The sequence below is a fragment of the Halichoerus grypus genome, chromosome 8, assembly GCF_964656455.1.
Source record: "Halichoerus grypus chromosome 8, mHalGry1.hap1.1, whole genome shotgun sequence".
NCBI lineage: Eukaryota > Metazoa > Chordata > Mammalia > Carnivora > Phocidae > Halichoerus > Halichoerus grypus.
In genome coordinates, this window is record NC_135719.1 from 149,961,765 (window position 1) to 149,985,052 (window position 23,288).

The following is a 23,288-nucleotide window of genomic DNA, read 5'->3' on the forward strand; positions in this document are numbered from 1 at the left end:
ATCCTGGGACTCCCAGGATCATGACCAGGATCATGACCTGAGGTGAAGGCAGACACTTAACTGACTGAGCCACCCAGGTGCCCTAGGTCTTAGGTCTTTGAATTAATTTTTATGTATGTTAAGGTGAGAGTCCAGCTTCATTCTTTAGTGTGTGTGCTATCCATTTGTCCCAGCACTGTTGGTTAAAAGACTCTTCTTTCGGGCGCCTGGGTGGCTCAGTTGGTTGGGCGACTGCCTTCGGCTCAGGTCATGATCCTGGAGTCCCGGGATCGAGTCCCGCATTGGGCTCCCTGCTCGGCGGGGAGTCTGCTTCTCCCTCTGACCCTCCCCCCTCTCATGCTCTCTCTCTCTCATTCTCTCTCTCAAATAAATAAATAAAATCTTTAAAAAAAAAAAAGACTCTTCTTTCCCCATTGTATGGCGTTGGCACGCTTGTTGAAAATGAGTTGCACATAGATGTATGGGTTTATTTTTAGACTCTAAATTCTATTCTGTTGATCTATATATCTATCCTTGGGCTTGTACCACACTATCTTGATTACCATTGCTTTGAAGTAATTTTGAAATTAGGAGTGTATGGGTCTCATAACTTTATTCTTTTTTTTTAAATTTTATTTTATTATGTTGTTAGTCACCATACAATACATCATTAGTTTTTGATGTGGTGATCCACGATTCATTGTTTTCATATCACACCCAGTGCTCCATGCAGTACATGCCCTCCTTAATACCCATCACCGGGCTAACCCATCCCCCCACCCCCCTCCCCTCTAGAACCCTCAGTTTGTTTCTCAGAGTCCATAGTCTCTCCTGGTTTGTCTCCCCCTCCGATTCCCCCCCTTCATTTTCCCCTTCCTTCTCCTAATGTCCTCCATGCTACTCCTTACGTTCCACAAATAAGTGAAACCATATGATAATTGACTTTCTCTGCTTGACTTATTTCACTTAGCATAATCTCCTCCAGGCCCATCCATGTTGATGTAAAAGTTGGGTATTCATCCTTTCTGATGGCTGAGTAATATTCCATTCTGTATATGGATCACAGCTTCTTTATCCATTCATCTGTTGAAGGGCATCTCGGCTCTTTCCACAGTTTGGCTATTGCGGACATTGCTGCTATGAACATTGGGGTGCATATGGCCCTTCTTTTCACTACATCTGTGTCTTTGTGGTAAATACCCAGTAATGCAATTGCTGGGTCATAGGGTAGCTCTATTTTTAATTTTTTGAGGCACCTCCACACTTTCCAAAGTGGCTGTACCAACTTGTATTCCCACCAACAGTGTAGGAGGGTTCCCCTTTCTCCACAACCTCTCCAACATTTGTTGTTTCTTGCCTTGTCAATTTTTACCATTCTAACTGGTGTAAGGTGGTATCTCAGTGTGGTTTTGATTTGAATTTTCCTGATGGCTAATGATGAAGAACATTTTTTCATGTGTCTGGTAGCCATTTGTATGTCTTTTTTGGAGAAGTGTCTTTTCATATCTTCTGCCCATTTTTTGACTTGATTATTTGTTTTTTTTTGGGTGTTGAGTTTGAGAAGGTCTTTATAAATCTTGGATATCAGCCCTTTGTACTGTCATTTGCAAGTATCTTCTCCCATTTTTTGGATTGCCTCTTTGTTTTGTTGACTGTTTCCTTTGCTGTGCAGAAGCTTTTATCTTGATGAAGTCCCAAAAGTTCATTTTTGCTTTTGTTTCACTAGCTTTTGGAGATGTATCTTGAAAGAAGTTGCTGTGTCCGATGTCAAAGAGGTTACTGCCTATGTTCTCCTCTAGGATTTTGATGGATTCCCGTCTCACATTGAGGTCTTTCATCCATTTTGAGTTTATCTTTGTGAATGGTGTTAGAGAATGGTCGAGTTTCATTCTTTTGCATGTGGCTGTCCAATTTTCCCAGCATCATTTATTGAAGAGACTCTCTTTTTTCCATTGCATATTTTTTCCTGCTTTGTTGAAGATTATTTGACCATAGAGCTGAGGGTCCATATCTGGGCTCTCTATTCTGTTCCATTGGTCTATATGTCTGTTTTTTGTGCCAGTACCATGCTGTCTTGGTGATCACAGCTTTGTAATAAAGCTTGAAATCGGGCAACATGATGCCCCCAGCTTTGTTTTCCTTTTTCAACATTTCCTTGGCGATTCGGGGTCTTTTCTGATTCCATACAAATTTTAGGATTGTTTGTTCCAGCACTTTGAAAAATGTCATTGGAATTTTGATCGGGATGGCATTGAAGGTATAGATTGCTCTGGGTAGCATAGACATTTTAACAATGTTTATTCTTTTTTTTTTTTTTTAAAAGATTTTATTTATTTATTTGAAAAAAAGAGAGAGAGTGTGTGTGTTCAAGGAAGAGAGAGAGAGAACACCAGCCACGGGAGGGGAAGAGAAGCAGACTCCCCGCTGAGCAGGGAGCCCAATGTGGGACTCAATCCCAGGACCCTGGGATCATAACCTGAGCTGAAGGCAGACACTTAACTGAGCTATTCAGGTGCCCCAGGGGCCTCAGGCACCCTTGAAAATCATTTTTTAAAAAGATTTTATTTATTTGACAGAACTAGAAAGCAGGAGAGCACCCACAGTGGAAGCGGCTCTTTTCTTTGTTGTAGGTCTATTCAGATTGTTTTTTTTCTTGGGTCAGTTTCAGTAGTTTGTGTCTTTTTAGGAATCTGTCATTCCATGTCAACTATCCACTTTGTGGGTGTACAATTGTCCATAATATTCCTCTATAATCTTTCTTATTTCTGTAAAGTGAATAGTAATGTCCTCTCATTTCTGATTCTATCTAGTATTTTGAATCTTCTCTCTTTTCCTCTTGGTTAAACTAGGTAAAGATTTGTCCTTTTCATTGATTTTTTTTTTTCTAAGACCCAGGTTTGGCTTTTGTTGATTTTTCTCTGTTGTTTTACTTTCTCTATTTTATTAGTTTTCACTCTAGTCTTTATCATTTCTTGGAGGAGCCAAGCAGCAACAATCCAGGCTGTGTCTGGGAACAGTAACTGCAGAGGAGGAGAAAAGTTGTGGGGGTGAGCTGGGCACCGCAACACAGAGGCTCCGGGCCCCCGTCTGTTCCTGCCAGCCCTCTCGTTGCTCAACCCGAGGCACCTGATTTGCTTGTCTGTCTCTTGTCTGTCTCACGAGCTAGAATGTGAGCTCCAAAGAGCAGGGACCTTACCTGTCTTGTTACTGCCTTACCCTCCTGCTTGAGGAGAGCTCACAGGGTGTGGAGGATGAAAGTTCTGATTTCACGCAAAGGAAATATTTTGATGGGAGTGGGAAGGCAAGCTGGTGGTTTGAGTTTAAGTTTTACTTGTATATACAAGTTATTTTTAAAAGTTTTGCATTTTGAGATTCTGGATTACAATAGCTAAATTTCAAGGGAAAGTTTGGCAGGTAATGAGTTTTTATAGGAGACAACAGTGGGAGTCGAGGGGCTTGGGGCCCCTTAGTGATTGTGGGGCCATGTCCTGGGGCCTCTTTGTTTTCTTATGTACAAAAAGGAACATTACAGTGGATGGTCTGTAAGAGATTTTCGCAATCAGAAGCCTGGACTTTAGGGTTCTGGAACAGCAGTGGCTGTGCTCACCTGGATTAACGTTTGTGCACTTCACATTTGTAACAGGAGCAAGACCTGGTCGGGTGCCCAGTTTGTGTTGGAGCGGAGCAGCGTGTTGGTGTTTTTGCCAGGTGAGCGTCATACCTGTGACCTGGAATTACAATGTCCTGGATGGAGGCTGTGTTTGCGTCTAGCCCATGTTGTGAGAAATGGTACTCGCCGCGTCAGTTTAGTCGTTTTTTGGACCCCGAGGACCTGAACAAGTGTGATTTGCAGATTGATCTCTTACTGTAACCTGAGTATTGCTAAAGTGATTGATCACGAAGAGTTTAATTTTTTGAAGGCAGTCTTACCCCTTCAAAATTTTCAATAAAATAATTGGCTCTGTTAAATTTGCTCTTTCACGTAGCTGGTTATAAATGTGAGGTAATGGCCACCAGCGTACACTTAGAGCTCTGTCGGTGACAGTGTTGTTCCTGTGACCCCGCAAGGGTCCTCGGGAGGGGCCTGGCATCCCTTTCTTAGTATTTGGGAACATTGGCCCTTCAGATATCTGAAAAGATTAATTTATGTTAAATTGTACTTTTTCAAAATAATGTTTTTGATTTTTTTTAATCAAGTGGTATCATTTAGTGAAATATTATGACAATAATATATTTTTTTGTTGTCGGAAGGTAATATAGAGAGCGTATGAATGTTTGTGCTGGTAGATTTGGAGAACAAAAAGCCTGAATAAAAGTAACTTATACTTAATTTTGGGGTGTAGCATTTGAGTGTACAACTTTGATCATGTTTTGCTTAGGCTCCTTTGGATTAGTTTTGTACCCAGGAAATGCCATTAGCTGGCAGTGGGGTGGAGTTGTATTTACCCCAATAAATATTTGTCAAAGACTGCTGTGCACATAAGAGCATATTAAGAAAATGTATGACCAGAGCAGAGCCACAGTGGTATGAGCTTAAGAATACCTGAAAGCGAGGTGAATACCTTTTAAGTGCTAAACATTTTCTGCAGAAAATATTAACAAATGATATTTTACAGTTTATTTTGTTGTCTTTCTGTTCTGTGTTTATGTGAATACAGGTTTGATATATGTTTATTTCATTTTGATCTTTTGGGAATGGTTCTGTGCTAGTTTTCTAGGGCTGCTGTGCTAAGGGGCTAAGCTATACATCTTCAAACCACAGATTTATTCTGTCACTGTTCTGGAGACCAGGAGTCCAAAATCAAGGTGTTGGTAGGGCCCTGCTCCCTCTGGGGCTCTGGGTAGAGTCCTCCCTTGCCTCTGCCAGCTTCTGGCGGCCACCTTCCATCCATTCTTGGCGTCCCTCCTGTCTCTGCCCCCCTTGTTAACATGGCGTGCATGCCCTCTGTCCCTCTCCCTCCCCCTGAAGGGAATACCATTTGTATTGGAGGAAGGGCCTGTCTTCTCCAGTATGATCTCACCTTAGCTCATTATGTCTGCAGTGATACTGTTTGTAAATAAAATCATGTTCTCAGGTACTGGGGCTAGGACTTGAGCATCTCTTTGGGGGACACAGTTCAACCCATTATAGGGTTGATACTTCAGGGTGACGGAAAAGCACGTGAAAGTTTTACCTATCCATAGACATTTCTTAAACCTAATGAAAATAATTTAGCATATCCCTGTGACCAAGACTTTTTAAAAACTATTTTTTTTTTTGGTTGTGAAATGTTGGATGTTCATCGTAGGAAATTTGGAAAAGTCAGTGGGAAATAAAAATGTAAAATTGTTCACATGGCCACACTTGCAGGCAGTCACTGTTGTTAAAAGGAAAAGACTGGAAGAATATGGGTTTTTCCCCATATTTTTGAGTTACTAGTGGTCAGTGTCATTGTACATTTTTATTTGTAATTGTGATGTAATTGGGCAAAGAGGATAACAAAGTCAAATAAAATGAATTGGTAGGGCCTTTTTTGAAAAAGATGTCATTTTAATTTAAAGTTTTGTTGTTGTTTGTTTGTTTTAGTAATAAATACATCTTTTCTCCCCCCCTCTACTTCTTTTTCTTCCCCAGGTCTGGGTGAAATAAACTATATGCACGAACTTCTCACAAACATGGTTCACAAAAGGTGTGTTTCAAATGATGCAGCTTTGTTTTTACTGGTATACTATTATATTGTTTCTGCCTTAAATAATTCTGATCATCTCCGTGAACAGTTAGTCTTTTTGTGTGTTCTCACATACATGTACTCTTTATGGACATTTTATTTCATTAATCTGTTCCCTAGGTTACAGGTTTATCCACTACATTCAAGTGTGACTCTAGAAGAACAGAATAATGTGTTTTTAAGTCCAGTTCCTGGGTACAGAAAGGTAGGAACCTGGGAGGCAAGTTGCAACCACTTCAGGTACATTTTTCTTAGAGACTCTACCAGCGGAGAATGCTAACATTCCAGCTTACTTGTATCCTGTATTCTTAGCTAGTGTTTACTCCCTGAGCAAATAATTGCCTGATGAGCCAGGTACGTTGTTTAATTTTGTCTTTTATTTTGTAAGTCGGTTGCTAACATTTTTAAATTTCCTCAGCTTCTGGGCATTGTTGCTAGTGGATTTTGATGTCTTTTACTTGTTGGTATTTCTCAAACTGTGGGACTGTTCTGGCATCCACAGCACTGCTCTGGCAACTTTGTTTAGAACCCACATTCTCAGTCCTGTTTAAAGAGGATTTCTTTACTCTCGGGTTATGTGTGGACCACGGGAGTGTCTTAGCACAACCCTTCTCGAGCTGCCTGAGATGGTCAGGAACGTTGCACGCACGATTCAGCCCCCTTGCTTCCAGTACAGATGTTCTGACTCTAGGGTAGCCGGGACCTTGCATGGTGTCCCAGCAGTCACTTCGTCTGTGTTAGCTTGGTTGTGCTTTTTTTGCCTCGGGGTGGTCCCCGCACCCCTGAAGTCCCATGTCTGAGGTCTGGGATGGCTATCTTTGCCTGGCTCCTTGCCTTTTGTTGTAAAGCACCTGCTGTGTTGGCGGGCTCTGTGTGTGAGGAATGACACCAGGAAGAGGGGTAGCAGCTAAGACCATGCATGTGGACCTGGACAGAGAGATGGCGTGGGTCCCTGTCACCTGTCGTTGTGTGGCTTTGAGCAGATCACTTCTCTGAGACTTTTATTGTTGGAATGCAGACGGTTAGGAAGGTGAGTTGTAGGAGTGTGTGTCTGGACTAACATTACGGTAGCGGCGCGGTGCCTGGGTGCGAGCAGTACAAGGAAATAGGTACTATTTGTTGAACACTCAGTTCATGCCAGCAACAATTCTAAGCACTTTACCCTTGTTAACTCCTGTGATCTTCAGAACAACCCTGCTGGGGCGGGCATCGTCATTTTTATGTGCATGGTGTGTATGAGAACCATGAGGTAAGTAACTGGCCCAACGCCCCACCCTGGTGTAGGGCAGAGCTGGGGAGCCCACCCTGCACCAAGTCCCCCCACCCTCCTCCTCGACCCTTGAGCAGTTGCATCTTGTAGAAAATAGGAAAACTATTAATTTTAAAATTTGAGTCCAGTATTTATATTAAAAAGCTTTTAAATAATTTTTGAGTTTGAGTTTTTTTTTTTTTACACAGTAAGAATGTCAGATGCTTTGTTTTTGATGTTTGCTAGATTATCCTGTCCACCAACATCGCAGAGAGCTCCGTCACTGTTCCAGATGTCAAATACGGTAAGACGGCTCTCTGTTTTCCCTACAACATAAACTGTAGTATTTGTTGGCCTATCTGCCCCCAGGAATTCGTCTTTCTCCTCCTCCCCATCTCTTCCACTGTTTGGAAGAGAGAATTTAGAAAAGTAGGCTCATACAGTTTCTCTGTACTTGTAGTTCACCTCTCCTTCCTCCTTTGGGGGCATTTTGAGGCCCTTGTGGACAGGAGGGCCTGGGGCTGTCACAGGTGCAGTTCTGCGGCTGGAGGGAGGGGGTGTGGGCAGGAGCTTGGCTGGTCTCTGTCACTCAGGGTAGCTTAGTGGGGTACCATGTCACCTCAGAGGGAAGCTACTCATAATTTGGTATTCTCTGTATATGTCCTTGATTACTTTGCTTTCTAAGCTCATTGATGCATGTTTTGAAGCCTCACAGTGCCAGACACTGTTCTCGATGCTGAGGGAACAGTGATGAATAAGCCAAAGCCCTGTCTCGTGGCTGTGCTCTGTGTTCTGGTGGGAGAGACAGACAGTTAGCAGGCAAAAATAGGTATCATTTCAGGGAGGGTTCAGTGCTGTGTAGGAAAGTACATCAGACAGAGGGTTACAGTTATTGGGAAAAACAATCTTTTAGACAGGGTGATATGGGAACACCTCGCTAAAGAAGTGGTATTTGAACAAGACTTGAATTGAGTGAGGAATGAGCCATGGGAAGACATGGTTCGGGCTTAGGGAACGGGTTTGAGGAGAAGGAAGGGGACAGTGGCTGGACAGATAAACACGTAAACTTGGGGAATGACAGTGTCTTGTCTCTGTGCCAGGGATGATTCTAGGTGCTGGAGGAATAGTAAAGAGGCAGAAGTCTTTGTTATCACATACCTTCAGGGTGGGTAATTGAAAGACAAATAGAGACATGTAGTATGTGAAATGATGGTGTGTATAAGAGGAAGAAGTGGAGGGGCCAGGGAGTAGTGGGGAAGGGCAGCTGATGGAGTGGCCGGGGAAGGGGTGGAGGCTTGGGGAAGAGTGTTTGTAGGAGCAGCAGAGTGTGCAAAATCTGTAAAGCGAGTGCAGGGAACAGCAGGGAGGCTGGGGAGCTGCCCCAGGTGAGCGGGAAGGAAGTGGTTGGAGGGAGAGGTCGGGGAGGTAAAGGGGTGGGGTACTAGGTCATTCAAGGCCTTCTAGGGCATGTGAAGACTTCGGGTTTTGCTGGTGAGAGAGAGTTTTGAGAGTAGGGATGAAGGGGTGACATTGCCTACAGTTCATTCAGGGACAGACTACAGTGGGGCAGAGGGGCGTGGGGGTGCTGAGTGAGCAGGGTACGACTAGTGTGGTTTGTAGTGGGATTTGTTGGGAGGGACATAAGGAGCGGCCAGTTCTGGAGAGGTGTGCTGGGCGATCTGATGTGGGCTGTGGGAGACACAGAGCGGTAAGGTGGGGACAGCTGCTGCATGTCCAGGAACAGTTGGCTGTGTAGCCTGGAGACCAGAGGGCCGTGGGTGGCCACGCTCCCCAGTGGGTGCACATGGGGAAGGCATTTCTGGTATTTAAAGGTGGGCAGTGATGAGGGGCTGCAGAGGGGCAGCCAGCAAAGTCCTAGAAACCAAATCGGGGAAGTGTTTTGAGGAAGATGGGTGGACGAGCATGTCATGCTGATGATTGGTTAAGTTTGAAGAAGACTAGAAATTGGCTATGGATTTAGCAACATGGACGTCATTGGTGACCTTGACCGAAGCAGTTTTGCTGGAGGTGACGGAGGGATGGGAGGAGAGAGGCATTGGAGGCAGTAAAGTCAGCACGCCTGAGGCGTTCTGCAGAGAAACAGGGCCGTAGCTGAAGGGCAGCTGGAGCCAAGAGAACACATTTCCAGTAGCAGTGGGACAGCCAGCAGCACTTTCCCTGGGGGACGGGGAACATACAGAGGACGATGCAGGAGAGAGGGCCTGGTTGCTGTGGCCTCATCCTTGTGAAGGGCAGAGGGGATGCGACGGGGCATTGCGTGGCTGCTCGGCCTCTGTGAGCATGTGGGTGGTTTAACTTTGCTCACAGGGAAAGCCTGGAGTGTGAGGACGGGTGCCCGAGGGAGCTCACGAGGCCCTCTACCGCCTCTGCTTTCCCCTGGTGAGCCAGAAGCTCGGCCCTTAGTCCACAGTGAGATCGGGGGAGCCATAGAGGTTTGAGAGGACCCTAAAGAGTCCGGGAGGGGGATTGATGGACCAGGGGCCGTGTCCCCTAAGGGCCCCGTGAGCCTCGTGGCCAGGAATAGAAAGGGGGCAGTCCATCTGCTGGCCTGATGCGATTGTCCTTCTCTGGCTCCGGGGGACTGCACAGGGGAGGTGGGGAGTGGCAGTCTGCGCAGGCTGCGGTTGGTCAGACCAGCACGTCAGCATGGGAGGGCGCAGAGTTCAGAATACCTTCAGGGAGTGGAGCTGAGGTTTGGTCAGCAGGGAGGGGAGGACAGGAGGCGGCAGATGGAGGGACAGCTAACAGGTCATAAGATGGACAGATCGCGGGGCCATCCGCAGGGAGTAAGGATTGCTGGGTAGGCCTGGAGGCAGGGAGAGGAAGGATAATTCTGGTTGGGAGGGGGCACTTGCTGTCACTATAACCCCTGTGTCAGGTGTGGCCCTGGGTAGGAGCTGCTGGAGGGTGGAGGACAGGATGATGGGAGGGAGTTCATGCACCTGGGAGCCCAGGTGCCTCCGGCATTGTTTGCTGGGCATGGAAATCACCAGAAATTCTGGTGGGAGAGGTGTTGGAGGGTGTGAGGACTGGGGAGCCAGGAAGGGGGGCGGGTGGTGAAGTGAAGGAGGCAGAGGTTTTCCTGGAGGGCAGTGGCAGGGAGGGGTGGGGTGGGGGAGGATACGTGCTGCTCCTTCAGGCTCAGCGTGTGAGGGGGCGGGGAGAAGAGAGCACCCTGCGTGCCAGCCTGGCCCCTTTCTACAGTCAGGACAGGGAGGATCTGTCCACAGGGGACTTGGAGGGACTTCTGTCAGTTGGGTCTCACAGATGAGGACACTGAAGCCCCAAGAAGATGAGCAGCTTGCCCTCCACCCCGGATTTGAGCCCCCGCAGTCCAGCACTGCTGTCGTGTGTCCCTCTGACCATGCTCTTGTGGGTGCAGTCCAGACGGGCTCTTCCTATGGCATGTTGGGTCCGCAGGGCTTTCCTAGTCCTTAGAAGAAAGAATGTGCACCTGGGCAGTAAGGAGTGGCCCGTGCATTTCCAGAGGCTTCTGTATGTGCACTGATTCTAAAGACTGCATGTATCATACTGTTTTAGCACTATGCATTGTGATTATTACACAGTTATTCCTTGTTAGCATTGTGTTTACATTCCTTTTTTTAAATGACAGTTATAGATTTTTGTTTGACTAGAACTCTGGTTTGTGATGAAGATACGAATTATCAGAGTCTGCGATTGAGTTGGGCCTCTAAAACCAGTTGTAATCAGAGAAAAGGTAAGGCACTGTTCAGCACAGTAATGAATTGGTGGCACATTCAAGTGTCTTAAATTTTGGTTTTTGTATTTCTACTCTTATGCTGATACTTTCTTTACTGGAACCGGTTCTAAGTTTTAAGCAACAATAACTTATATCATTGGACACTTCCTTTTAAATCTGTGATTCTCCTCTCATCCATAGAATTAGGTGACAATTTTTGTACAGAACAGACAAGCATCTGCTCATCTCAACACTACCTTTTTTTTTTTTTTTTTGGCAGTGAATTCAAAAAGTGTTTGTGGAATAGTTATGGAGACCAAGTTAATTTTTGATAGTTTTTAAGTAATTTCTGGTAATCCTTCCTCTGACTTCTCTCCAAGTTCTGATCCTTCTAGGGATATTTTTCCTAAACTGGTGTCAACAAGGGTTCAGCACTTGCCGCGATGTGTGCGTGTGGTATCACTGGGGAGTTGAGGGTCCGGCGGCGCCTGTCGAGGGTGGGAGGCTTTGACCACAGTGGAGCTGCAGCTGTGACGTACTTGGGCAGGTTGCTGCTGTCACCTGTGGGGCTCGGGCCCCAGGGGACAGAGTTCTTGGCGTGGACCGAGAGGTGGCCTGTGTTTTATTAGAGGACTTTGCGGGAGGATGGGGGAAGGGCCATTCCAAAGCACCTGCTGGGCAGTAAAGCTGCCGCATCACAAATAGAGTCGAGGAACGTTCATTGAGTGCTGGTGGTATGCCCGGCGTGATTCTGAGAGTTTGATGGGAGCTTGTGCCCACCCTGCGAGCTAGGACACGGTTAACACCCTCACTCACTTAGGTCCGTGTCCTAAACACGCGTCTCTGCTGCCTCCCCTGGGACGGCTTGCCCGGAGCTGGAGCGAGACCGAATGATGGAGCGGCCACTCCAGTCTGGGCAGAAGCAGCTTCTCACTGGGCGTGGTGGGAAAAACCCGATGTTGAGTTACGTACCTCCCCACCCAGAACTGCCCCCCAAACAAAAACCCATGCTCAGAAAAAATGACTAGAAATAAATACACAAAAATGTCAAAGTGATTATCTTTGGGTAAGTCTTGAGATTATAGGAGTTTTAGCTTTTGTCTATTTTTCTGTATGTTCAGAATTTCTGTGATAAAAATTTTTTCTCCTACAAGAAGTTGCAGAAATAGTCATAGAGTCCCTTGAACGCTTGCCCCAGCGTCTCGCAGCTTGTTATCAGGGAGCTCTCCCAGCCGGAGTCAGGCGGTTGATGTCGGTACAAGGCTCACGTGGACACGCGCTCCGGTGTGTGTTCTGTGCACTTGGACCAGGTCGCGTGTAGACCGTGTCAGCACCACCGTCAGAACACAGTCGTGTTCCGCTGCCTGGAAGGAAAGGCCCAGGGCCGCCTCTGTGGTCACATCCCCGCTGCTCTCTGCCAACCGTGGTCTCTCGTTCATTGTCTTGTCGTGGCCAGGCCGCTGTACCCAGGGAGTCAGGCGGCAGGTAGCTTTTGAGATGGGCTTGCTTTGCTCACCATAACCTCCTGAAGACCCACCCAGTTGCTGCACTGGGAGTCCCTCTTGCTGCTGGATCTCATCGTGCCGTTCACCCGTGGGAGGACATTGGAGCGTCTCTGGTTCTGGGCGATTACACATGAGGCCGCTGTGGGTGGGGAGGTGCAGGCTTTGCGTGGACATCAGTTCTCACTTCTCTGGGGTAAAAGCCCAGGAGTGCAATTACTGGGGGACACGGGGCACACGTGGTGAGTTTTAGGACAAACTGCCGCACCCTGTGGCCATGGCGGCCACACCATTTCCCGTTCCCACCTGCCGTGTGCGTGATGGCGTGCTCCACGGTGTGCTCCCATCGTGGCCAGCCTGCCGTGGGAGCGCTGTTTGTGGCTGTGGCCATTCTGGTTTTTTTAGTTTTTTTTTTAACATTTTTTTTGTTTTTAAAGATTTTATTTATTTGACAGAGAGAGACACAGCGAGAGAGGGAACACAAGCAGGGGGAGTGGGAGAGGGAGAAGCAGGCTTCCTGTGGAGCAGGGAGCCCGATGCGGGGCTCAATCCCAGGACCCTGGGGTCATGACCTGAGCCGAAGGCAGATGCTTGACGACTGAGCCACCCAGGTGCCCCATCTGTGGCCATTCTAAAGGTGTGTAGTAACGCCTCCTTGTGATTGGGACGGCTGAGGTGAGCGGCTCGTCCTGTGCTGCTTCGCCATCCATCTCTCTGCAGCACAACGTCTGTCTGTGTCTTTGCCCATTTTGTAGTGGGACTGTGTGCGGGTTGGCTGTGAGTTCTCTGTGCACCTGCCGTACCCGTGGTTTGTGAGCTGTTATGTGCGTGGTTCACACACGTTTCTCCCATTCCCTTCTGTCCTTTGTCTCTTCAAACTCTTCACAGGGTCTTTCAAAGAGAAAAGTTTTAAATTTGGCTGAGGTCCAGTGTATCTGATTTTCCTTTCTTTTTTTTAAAGATTTTATTTATTTATTAGAGAGACAGTGAGAGAGGGGACACAAGCAGGGGGACTGGGGGAGGGAGAAGCAGGCTTCCCGCAGAGCAGGGAGCCCGATGCGGGGCTGGATCCCAGGACCCTGGGACCATAACCTGAGCCAAAGGCAGACGCTTAACCAACTGAGCCACCCAGGCGCCCCTGATTTTCCTTTCATGGATCGTTTGGGGTCACATGTAGGAACACTTCACCTCGCCCTGGCTCGCAAAGGTGTTTCTCAGAGTCTTCTAGCTGTATGTTCTGTATTTATGGCCGTGACCCATTTGAATTACTTTTTGTAATTACTTTCATGAGGTTTGGGGTGAGGTTCATTTCTTTGTGGTGTCCGGTTGTTTCAGCACCATATAATTTTCCCCACCATGTGGCTTCTGCACCTGGTGATGTGTCCCTGGGGCACATGTGTGTGGGGCTCTGTCTGGGGGCCTGGGGTCACCCTGTTGGACAGTGGCGTGCGCGGCTCTCCCTTCACCAGCGGCGCACTGGTTATAGTGAGACTGCACCTAAAACAGACGGGTTATCCCCGCTTTATTCTTTACTTTGAAAACTGTTGGACTTCTTCTACTTTGTCCTCCCATAGAGATTTAAGAAGGAGCTTGTCTAGGTCATCAGAAAAATAATCTTGTGATTTTGATAGGAATTGTGTTAAACCTGTCGGTCAGTTTGTGGAGAATGGGTGTATTTCTTATGTTGAGTCTTCCCGTCCCTGAACACACAGTGTGTGTGTGTCCATTTATTTAGGTCTTCTTTGATTTCTTTAATCAGCATTGTGTTGTTTCCAGCATAAAGATCCTAAGTATTTAATTTTACTTAGAGTGATTGTAAATGGCATTGCCTTTTTTTTTTTTTTTTTTTTTAAAGATTTTATTTATTTGAGAGAGAGCACAAGCAGGGAGAGAGGCAAAGGGAGAGGGAGAAGCAGACTGCCCGCTGAGCAGGGAGCCCGATGGATGCGGGGCTCCATTGATAGATGCTGAACCAACTGAGCCACCCAGGTGCCCAGCAGTGCATTTTTAATTTCGGTTTTTACATGTTCATTAGTGGTGTATAGAAATGTGATTGACTTTTGTGTGTCAATCTTCTGTGACTTTGCCAAATTCACTAATTGGTTCTGGGAGTTGTTTTTGCTTTTGTTTTTGGTCATTACCTTGGAGTTTTCTACTTAGACAGTCCTGTCATGTGCAGGGAGGTGTGGGGTGGGGGTGATGGCAGTGCTGAAGTCTGGACTCCCCACTCGACCTCCTGGTGGGGAGGGGGTCTCCGGGGGAAGACAGTGGGGCTGGGGGGCGGGAATCCACACGGCCCCTCCATCTTTCCTGACTCCACATGTGGGGAAGGAAAGCACCTCCCCAGGCTGCCCCATTTTGTAAAGCTGGGTACTTATTAAGGACACCCTTCCCCCTTGCCCCATTCTCTCTCCTTTGGAGATTTTATCATGTTTTGGGTAAAGGAGTTTTTACTCTACAAGCAATACAGTGACAAGAGAAGAGTCATTTATATGGTGGCGTGTGAGGGCCAGGCCTGGCTCTGAGCTGTGTGCGTGTGATCCCTCATTTCGTGTGAAGCAGCTGTCCTGACGGTCGCCTTTGCACAGGTATGAGGACAGATGGCCGCGGGAAAAGCCTACGCGTACCACAGCCACCTCACTGGGGGAGCTGCACCTGCTCCAGCCAACTTTATGCTTTTGTGTTTTTTATTAGTATGAGCTTTGCATTTGCAGGAAATGTCTTTAAAATGTTTTGATTTCCATTGCATATCGGGGCCAACATTGGTTTCTTTAGAAATACACATTGGATTTTATTCTGTGGATCACTGAGTACAAGTCAGTGCTTAATCCGCCTGTATGAGAGGACTTCTGACAGTAATTTACTCTAAAGTGTTTACTGACCTGGTCTGGTAGAAGATAAAGGTTTTCCTTAATATTTAGTGATTATTCTTAAATACTTATGCTAACGTTAAAGTGATTAGTGTCAAATGATGTTTGGACGCTTCCCCTTCGCAGGCCGTGCGGGGCGAGTGTGTAAGGGGTATTGTTACAGACTCATCCACAGGGATTTCTGGGACAGCTCCATCTCTGACCACGTCGTCCCGGAGATGCTGGTAATACTCTTTGGTCATTTTCTTTTTTCTTTTTTAAAGATTTTATTTATTTATTTATTTGAGAGAGAGCATGAGAGAGAGAGCATGAGAACGGGGAGGGTCAGAGGGAGAAGCAGGCTCCCCGCTGAGCAGGCAGCCCGATGTGGGGCTTGATCCCAGGACTCCAGGATCATGACCTGAGCTGAAGGCAGACGCTTGACCAACTGAGCCACTCAGGTGCCCACTCTTTGGTCATTTTCAAAGTTTATTTTTTACAGACAGAGTTATACTGAATCATCTAAGTAATATAATCTTAGGTGTTCTATAATTTTGATTCCAGAAAAATCATCTTACCAAACTAGTCTTTAATCACAGTGCTAGCTTGCCATTTACTAAGGACCAGGCACTCTGCTAGGACTTCACATGCATGTTCAGTCTCTCGTGGGAGGAGTGGTTCCTCGTGTCTCTGGGCTCCACAGCCCCTTTACAGCTCATGAACGTGGGGTTGGCTGCTTGCTTCCTCTTCTCTGTCTCTCCTCTCCTCTCTTCTTCCTTCTCTGCTTCATCTTTCTCTTCCTTCTCTATCCCCGCTCCTTCCCCCATCTCTCTCTCCCCTCTCCTCCCTCTTCTCCCTCCCCCGTCTGTGTCCCTCCCCCCCTCTCCATGTCTCTCCCCCCTCCCCTACCTCCCCTGTCTCTGTCTCTTCTTGTCTCTCTCCTGCTCTTTCTCCTCTTGCCCTCTGTCTCTCTCTCCATCTTCTGTTTTTCTGTTTCTCTCCTCCTCTCTTCTGCTCTGTGTCTGAAGTACTAGGTACTTCAGTGGGTAGGTTAATTATTTCGTTATTTTATTATTCCTAAATTTCTGCTCTTTTCAGCGTTGTCCGTTAGGAAGCACAATATTGAAAGTGAAATTGCTGGACATGGGTGAACCGAGAGCTTTGCTGGCAACCGCCCTTTCTCCGCCTAGTCTGAGTGACATTGAACGAACCATCCTTTTACTAAAGGAGGTACGTCTGCCTGATGTACGTCGGTGTTGGGAAAAGCTAAGATTTTGTTGGGTAAATTTTAGAAGTTTCGTATTGTGGATATCTTTAAAGAATTTTGATCGTCATGAATAATCAGCATTTGCTTGAGAAAGCATGTGTAATGTAATGCCTCATTGTTGATTGTAGACTCCACACCTGTTGTTTACTCCAGTTTTGTTAGTTGTGCTGCTGAGGCTCTTAGCTTTGCACGGCTCCCCCTCCCTCCCGCCTGCTGTGTGCTGGCTCTCCCGGGGGGTGCTGGGAGAAGAGATGCGTATGATGATATTGAACGGTTATTCTTAAATATACCTTTCTGCACATGTTAAAGTAATTAACGCCAAATGGTGTTGGCACATTTCTTCTTTGAAGGCTGTGCGGGACAAGTGTCCAAAGGGCACTGTTGTTGGCTGATGCACAGGGATTTGGGGACAGCTCTCCCTGAGGCATCTGCCTGTGGTGCCCATCAGCTCCTTGGCTGTCTCCGCACTTCGCTGTCTCCGTGCAGGTCTGTGTCCACCCATCCTCTAGCTGTCTCCTTCCCTTGCGGGAAACTGCTTTGCCTCCTTGGATCCTTGGACTCCTCACCCTGCTCGCGCTGTGCTCTTGCTGCTTGCAGCCCCGGCCTTGGCCTGCATGCCACTTCGTGGGGCTGTAGATGTTCTGCTTCTGGCCCTCGAAGTTGGGGGTGCTCTGGCATTTGACTTTATTCTGATTCCTGTATTGGTTTCTATGAAATACCCTTTGTCAAGTTAAGGAAGTTTGTCCCCATAGGCAGTTTAATACTTTGCGTTGTGAGCGACCACTGCGATGTGGTAGTTATTAGGCCTTTGGTTTCATATAGTGCATGCAATATTTGTTAAATTGTGAGTGAAATAGACCTCTGTGGGCGGATCTTGAGTGTTACCTTGTGGTGTCACCTTTTTAAAAAATAATAAAATGTATTCTAAGTTCCTAAAAGCAAATAAAAAGAATTTTTTTTGGTAGCATCAATTTTTTGTCAGTCAATTTAGATGTCTTTTAGAATAATCTTTATCACCAGAATTTGGTCTTCATTTCCTGTTTAGACTCTCTGCCTTAAGGGAAAAAAGAGCAAGAAGAAGTCAGTGCTTGCTAACAGGGTTAATTTATTTTGTAAAGGTTGGGGCACTTGCAGTGAGTGGGCAGAGAGAAGATGAGAACCCTCATGATGGTGAACTGACCTTCTTAGGAAGAGTTTTAGCCCAGCTTCCTGTTAATCAACAGCTCGGTAAACTCATAGTCCTCGGACACGTATTTGGATGTCTAGACGAATGTCTTATTATAGGTAAGATGAGCACATGGAAATCTGCCAGAAGGGGCGTGGAATGCCACTCTAATGATCTCACCTCGTCTTTGTTTTTCTGTTGTTAGCGGCAGGTCTTTCTTTGAAGGACTTTTTTGCAATGCCTTTCAGGCAGCATCTTGATGGGTACAGGTACGTAACACTCATAGTTTTAAAAGTCACTTTGTTTTAATGGAATCGCATGACACTTTGTTATCTGTTTCTAGGAACAAAGTGAATTTCTCTGGCAATAGTAGGAGTGACTGTATTGCACTTGTTGAGGCTTTTAAAGTAAGTTTTCTCTGTGCGGGTGGGGAAAGCAGCTATTGTGGATTGTTAGTACATTTTCCTACCATAACCCTGTCTCTGCTGGAAGCATCATGATCATGGCTTGTTGATGTCCAACATGAAACAGACCATGTTGGAAGAAGTAAATGGGGGAGGGAGTCCAATTTTATGAAATTGGAAAAAATTAAATTTGTGTTTTCTGTGGTCAAAATGTGTTGAAATGAGACTTTAAAGTTTTTTAATTAGCTAATAAAGTGTTTTTGAAACTGGGTCCTTTATTTTTAGATGTGGCAGACTTGCAGAGAGAGAGGAGAGCTGCGGCATCCCAAGGTTGGTTCTTCCGTTTGTGGCCGGTGGTAAGGGACCCGGGGAGACTCCCTGAGGCTTCTCTCTTGGCCTGATCACCGCAGGTGACACAGGAGAGCGCCACGCCTGCGCTGAGGTCACTGTGGCCTGTCCTCAGAGGGCGGCAGGCTGTAACAGTGAGCAGACAGTCGTAGGGCAAAGAGCCTGTCTTTGCTGGCAGTGGTCCCTCACAGGGGCCGCTCTCAGCTCTGGGGGCCTGCGGCCGAGCCCTGCTGTGTGGCTGGCCTTCCGCCTCCACGTCCGCATGATCCTGCGCAGGGTCAGGAGCCGCCCCAGCTGCCAGTGCTGGTGCCTGAGCTGTGTGCCTCGGGGCGCCGTGCACAACCCAAACTCCGGAGCCTTTCCTTTTGCTGTTCATCAGCTCAGTTTTAGAGAATAGGCTTAAAAGAATTCAACATGTAGACCTCCTTTTTTTTTTTTTTTCTTTTTTTTCTTTTTGGTCCGGTTTTGTTCCCCTTCTAAACTGATTAGGTTCAAAAGACTGTTGATGGGTTTGTGTGTTTAAATTTGCCAACTCTAGAGGTATCCTTAGAAGAGTTACTTATGTTAAGGTTAAAGCTTCCTTTTAAAGAGTCAGCCATGGTTTTTCTCTGGTTGGTATACATGTTCTTTTTGACTTACAATTTTGGATGCCATAGATGTATTATGGTAGCCAAATTCGCTCTAATTTGTTCATTAACATTGTGCCTTTACTTAAAGGATGAACTTGACTGGGGGCGGTTAAATTACATTCAAATCAAGAGAATCAGAGAGGTGAGTCGTGAGTTCTGTGGGTGTTTGTGAAGTGCCCGTGGTGCGCAGTGTGGTGGTGAGCCTTCCGCCTCCAGTGGGGTCTGTGTTCGCGGTACGTGTTCAGGATGCACTTTCTATGGTATGTAATTTATGAATATTTATGTTTAAGTATAGAGTACACACATACAACCTGTATGTACGATTAAATATATGTATTTAACTCATACTGTTGTTGTATTCTTATAATTCCAAAAATGATAACATCATTTTCTCATTCTGAATATTGTGTACTTGTGCCCTCTCGGATTCTTGATTAGGTTTGTGTGTTCAGGGGGTCCCCAAACCACCCTCTGGCTCAGTGATTGGCTAGAAAGACTCACAGATCTCAGAAAAGCTATTCTACTCATGGTTATAGTTTATTAGAGCTAAGGGATACAGGTTAAAATTAGCAAAGGTGAAAGGCACATGGGGAGAAGTCCAGACGACCCACGTGCAAGGCTTCCATTGGCTTTCCTGCGGGCTTGCGGGCACAGCCAGCTCTGCCAGCCGCCATGGATGACAGCAGGCGTGAGGTATTGCCAACTGGAGAGGCTCACTTGGGCCTTGGTATCCAGGGTTTTCCTCGAGGTTGGTTATGTAGGCCTGGGGTGCCCGCAGAGCTGACCCTACTTACTTACTTGTTCGCCCCTGCAGAGCTCATGCTGGTACTGCGGGGCACAGTGCCTCCACCCTAAATCCTATTGCTGCCACCAGCTGCTGGTCGGCTCCAAGGCCTCAGGCAGACGGGACACTCTTCTGCGGCAGGATGTTCCAAGGGCTGAGAGGCCGTGTCCCAGGAACCAAACCTGGCTTTGGAATGTGCAGGTGTGGGCAGCCCAGGCCTGCTGGCTTAACCCTTCACTGTGCAGTTTGTGCATGCTTAGCCTCTTTTACTTTCAGAGGACTTACTCGTGATTTGCTTTGTTGGTCTTCCTGTGTAGGTTTTTTTTCGGGAAGGGGAAAGGTAGAGGATTTAATTGATTTTTGCTTTTTTCTGTTAATTTAGTTCTTTGTTTCTTGGTTTAGTTTTTTGGTCTTCCTGAGATGAATATTTAATCCATTAATATTTCCAGTTTTTCAGGGCGCCTGGGTGGTTCAGATGATTAAGTGTCTGCCTTCAGCTCAGGTCATGATCCCAGAGTCCTGGGATCGAGTCCCACATCGGGCTTCCTGCTCCTTGGGAGCCTGCTTCTCTCTCTCTGTCTTTCATGAATAAATAAATAAAATCTTTAAAAAAAAAATATTTCCAGTTTTTCTAGTTAAAAGCATTTAAAGCTGTGTATTTTCTTGTGCACAATTTGGCCACATCCCATTGATTTTTGATAAAGTAGGGATCATCGTTAGTCCCATCTCTAACTTTTTTAGTGTTGGTTTCCTTTTTGACTGAAGAGATTTTAAGTAGAATATTTGAATTTTCACTTAGAAATATTAAAAAAAATTTTTTTTTTTTTTGGTTAGATTTTATTTATTTGAGAGAGAGAGAGACAGAGATAGTGAAAGAGAGCACAAGTCGGGAGGAAAGGGAGAAGCAGGCTCCCCGCAGAGCAAGGAGCCCGATGTGGGACTCGATCCCAGGACCCTGGGATCATGACCGAGCCGAAGGTAGATGCTTAACCTACTGAGCCACCCAGGTGCCCTAGAAATATTTTTAGATATCTTGCTTTGTGGTTCATTTCAGATTTTATTGCATTTTGGTCAGAAAAATTACTTGCATACTTTTAAACTGATTTTTAACTAGAGAAGTCCTATGTGACAGCAGCCTTAAGAAAGGTTTCAGGAACATGGAAGTACATAGGCTGACGTGGGTGGTGGGCTTGGCTCTTCCATGTTCCAGGCTTTTCCCACCTCCTCACTAGTCATGGCTTTTAAGTTTTTCTGTCTTTCCAGTTCTTTTTAGTTGTTTTCCAGTTAATGTTCACACCTGTGGTTTGTATTTTTTTTTTTACTTTTTTAGTTTATTGAGATAATTTTGTGGTAAATTAATTTATGAACAATTTATAGGTATTTGGGGTTGTGTATCCTCATGTGTGTGTACTTTGATGTTTTGTGTGAAATGGTTTTTATTGCAACAGGGTGATTTGTTCAGAGCAGTTTTTGAACCATTGGTCACTTGAGCTTGGGTTTTTTTTTTTTTTTTAATTTTATTTAAATTCTAGTTAGTTAACATATAGGGTAATACTGGTTTCAGGAGTAGAATTCAGTGATTCATCACTTAATACAACACCTGGTGCTCATCCCAACAAGTGCCCATCCCTCACCCACGTCCCTCCAGCAACCCTGTTCTCAGCTTTTTTTTTTTTTTAAGATTTTATTTATTTGTGTGAGAGAGAGCGAGTGGGGAGGGGCAGAGGGAGAGGAAGAATCTTAAGCAGACTCCGAGCTGAGGGTGGAGCCTGATGCTGGGCTCCGTCCCACGACCCTGAGACCATGACCTGAGCCAAAATCAAGAGTCGGACACTTAACCGACTGCCATCCAGGCGCCCCTGTTCTCATCTTGTTTTTAATCACAGAAGCAGTACACATCCATGCGGAGGTTTTGAGGTGTGTAAAGGACTTAAAGCAGAGGATATGGTTCTGGTTACTTGCTTTGCGATGCCCAGAGGCATTGTAGGTGCATGTTTGTTGTGTGTGTGTGTGTGTGCGCGTGCGCGCGCGCACGCCTGTGCACTGACAAGGATCGTGAAGCACGTATGGTTCTATGTCCTGGTATGTTCTGTTAGTGTTGTATTGAACATACTTTCCATTTCTTATTCATCTTCTTGTTCATTTATCTTTAATAAGATGACTCTTAATAAATGTAGTGTTTAGGGGCGCCTGGGGGGCTCAGTCGTTAGGGTCTGCCCTTGGCTCAGGTCATGATCCCAGGGTCCTGGGATTGAGCCCCGCATCGGGCTCCCTACTCGGCGGGAAGCTTGCTTCTCCCTCTCCCTCTGCCGCTCCCCCTGCTTGTGTTCCCTCTCTTGCTGTGTGTGTCTCTCTCTGTCAGATAAATAAGTAAAATCTTTAAGAAAAAAAAAAAAATAAATGCAATGTTTAATCCCATAGATGTATGAGTGTTTTCTGCATTGTACACTTCCTTTTCAGTGTTTTCATTATTCTGAGTAGCGTAAGTACTTTGAGACATCATATTTCAATGTGTTTTTCTCAGGTGGCTGAATTATACGAAGAATTGAAGAACAGGATCTCCCAGTTCAACATGTATGTTGATTCTCGGAGGCCTGTCAGGGACCAGGAGTATATATATAAGCAGCGGTTCATCCTGCAGGTGTGCTGGGGTTCCCTGGACGTCTGTTCTTGTCCTTTCTCCTTGCTAGGTGTCGTGGTTGAGAAAGTACTTACGCCTTCTTTCTGATACAAATCATGCCTCAGGAGATTTTAGGCCCACGATGTTCACACTGCTTTTGGGGATAGCATAGTACAGGTTTTCCATGTCATCGAGTTGGTCATCCAGCCCCATTGCTAATCTCCAGGGGAATGTTTCTGTAGCATACCAACCATTGTTACTGCTCAGGAGAGGTCCTTGGGTTTTTGCTTTTAAGAAACTAAAAATGTTCTTGGGGCGCCTGGGTGGCTCAGTTGGTTAAGCGACTGCCTTCGGCTCAGGTCATGATCCTGGAGTCCCGGGATCGAGTCCCGCATCGGGCTCCCTGCCCGGCAGGGAGTCTGCTTCTCCCTCTGACTCTCCCCCCTCTCATGCTCTCTCTCTATCTCATTCTCTCTCAAATGAAAAAATAAAATCTTAAAATAAAAAAAAAAAAAAAAAAAGAAACTAAAAATGTTCTTAATATTATTCAACATATGTAGCTATTCCCTTACACTGAAAATATTAACTTTAGGGGACATGATCAGGCTAGCTTGTTGGATGGGATCTTACAGGGATTGTGTAGAGGGAAGCGTATCCTACAAAGGGGCTAATACTTCTACTTTGGGGTTCAGAGAAGGAATACATCTGTACATATCAGCATGTAGAATTGGGTTGTAGGTGGATGTCTGTGAATGAAGTGATGCTGGGAAACAGTGTTTTTCTGGATGTCAGATTGCCTTGAGGCCGGGGAGAGTCTTCCATGAGTGTATGTTTCCAGTGGAGTATTTTGATTGATGAAGGGACTTTTTGCAGAGTGCTATTTAGAAGTACATATTGGCTGTGCTTCTTGGGGCCTGGAGAGGTGCCTCGCCCCGTAGAGGTAAGTATGTCGGACGGCGGGTGGGACAGTGTGTACAGCCATTCGCGCCTTCACTCAACTATCACTGTTTCCTAAACTTCCCTCTGAGACGGGTTCCAGCTCTTTTGAAGGAGAACATGTCTG

The 23,288-nt window shown here is 46.1% G+C and overlaps 1 protein-coding gene across 1 annotated transcript in view; it reads left to right on the forward strand.

The window, feature by feature from the left end:
* The window catches only part of TDRD9 (tudor domain containing 9), an 88,817-nt gene that overhangs the window by 28,807 nt on the left and 36,722 nt on the right, over positions 1-23,288 (forward strand). Inside the window, exons 7-19 of the mRNA XM_078054283.1 lie at positions 3,623-3,687; positions 5,594-5,648; positions 5,808-5,892; positions 7,183-7,240; positions 10,571-10,675; positions 15,156-15,253; positions 16,107-16,238; positions 17,394-17,559; positions 17,646-17,709; positions 17,784-17,847; positions 18,130-18,174; positions 18,910-18,963; positions 22,130-22,246. Coding sequence (XP_077910409.1) covers positions 3,623-3,687; positions 5,594-5,648; positions 5,808-5,892; positions 7,183-7,240; positions 10,571-10,675; positions 15,156-15,253; positions 16,107-16,238; positions 17,394-17,559; positions 17,646-17,709; positions 17,784-17,847; positions 18,130-18,174; positions 18,910-18,963; positions 22,130-22,246 — 1,108 coding nt within the window. The remainder of the gene's footprint in view (positions 1-3,622; positions 3,688-5,593; positions 5,649-5,807; positions 5,893-7,182; positions 7,241-10,570; positions 10,676-15,155; positions 15,254-16,106; positions 16,239-17,393; positions 17,560-17,645; positions 17,710-17,783; positions 17,848-18,129; positions 18,175-18,909; positions 18,964-22,129; positions 22,247-23,288) is intronic.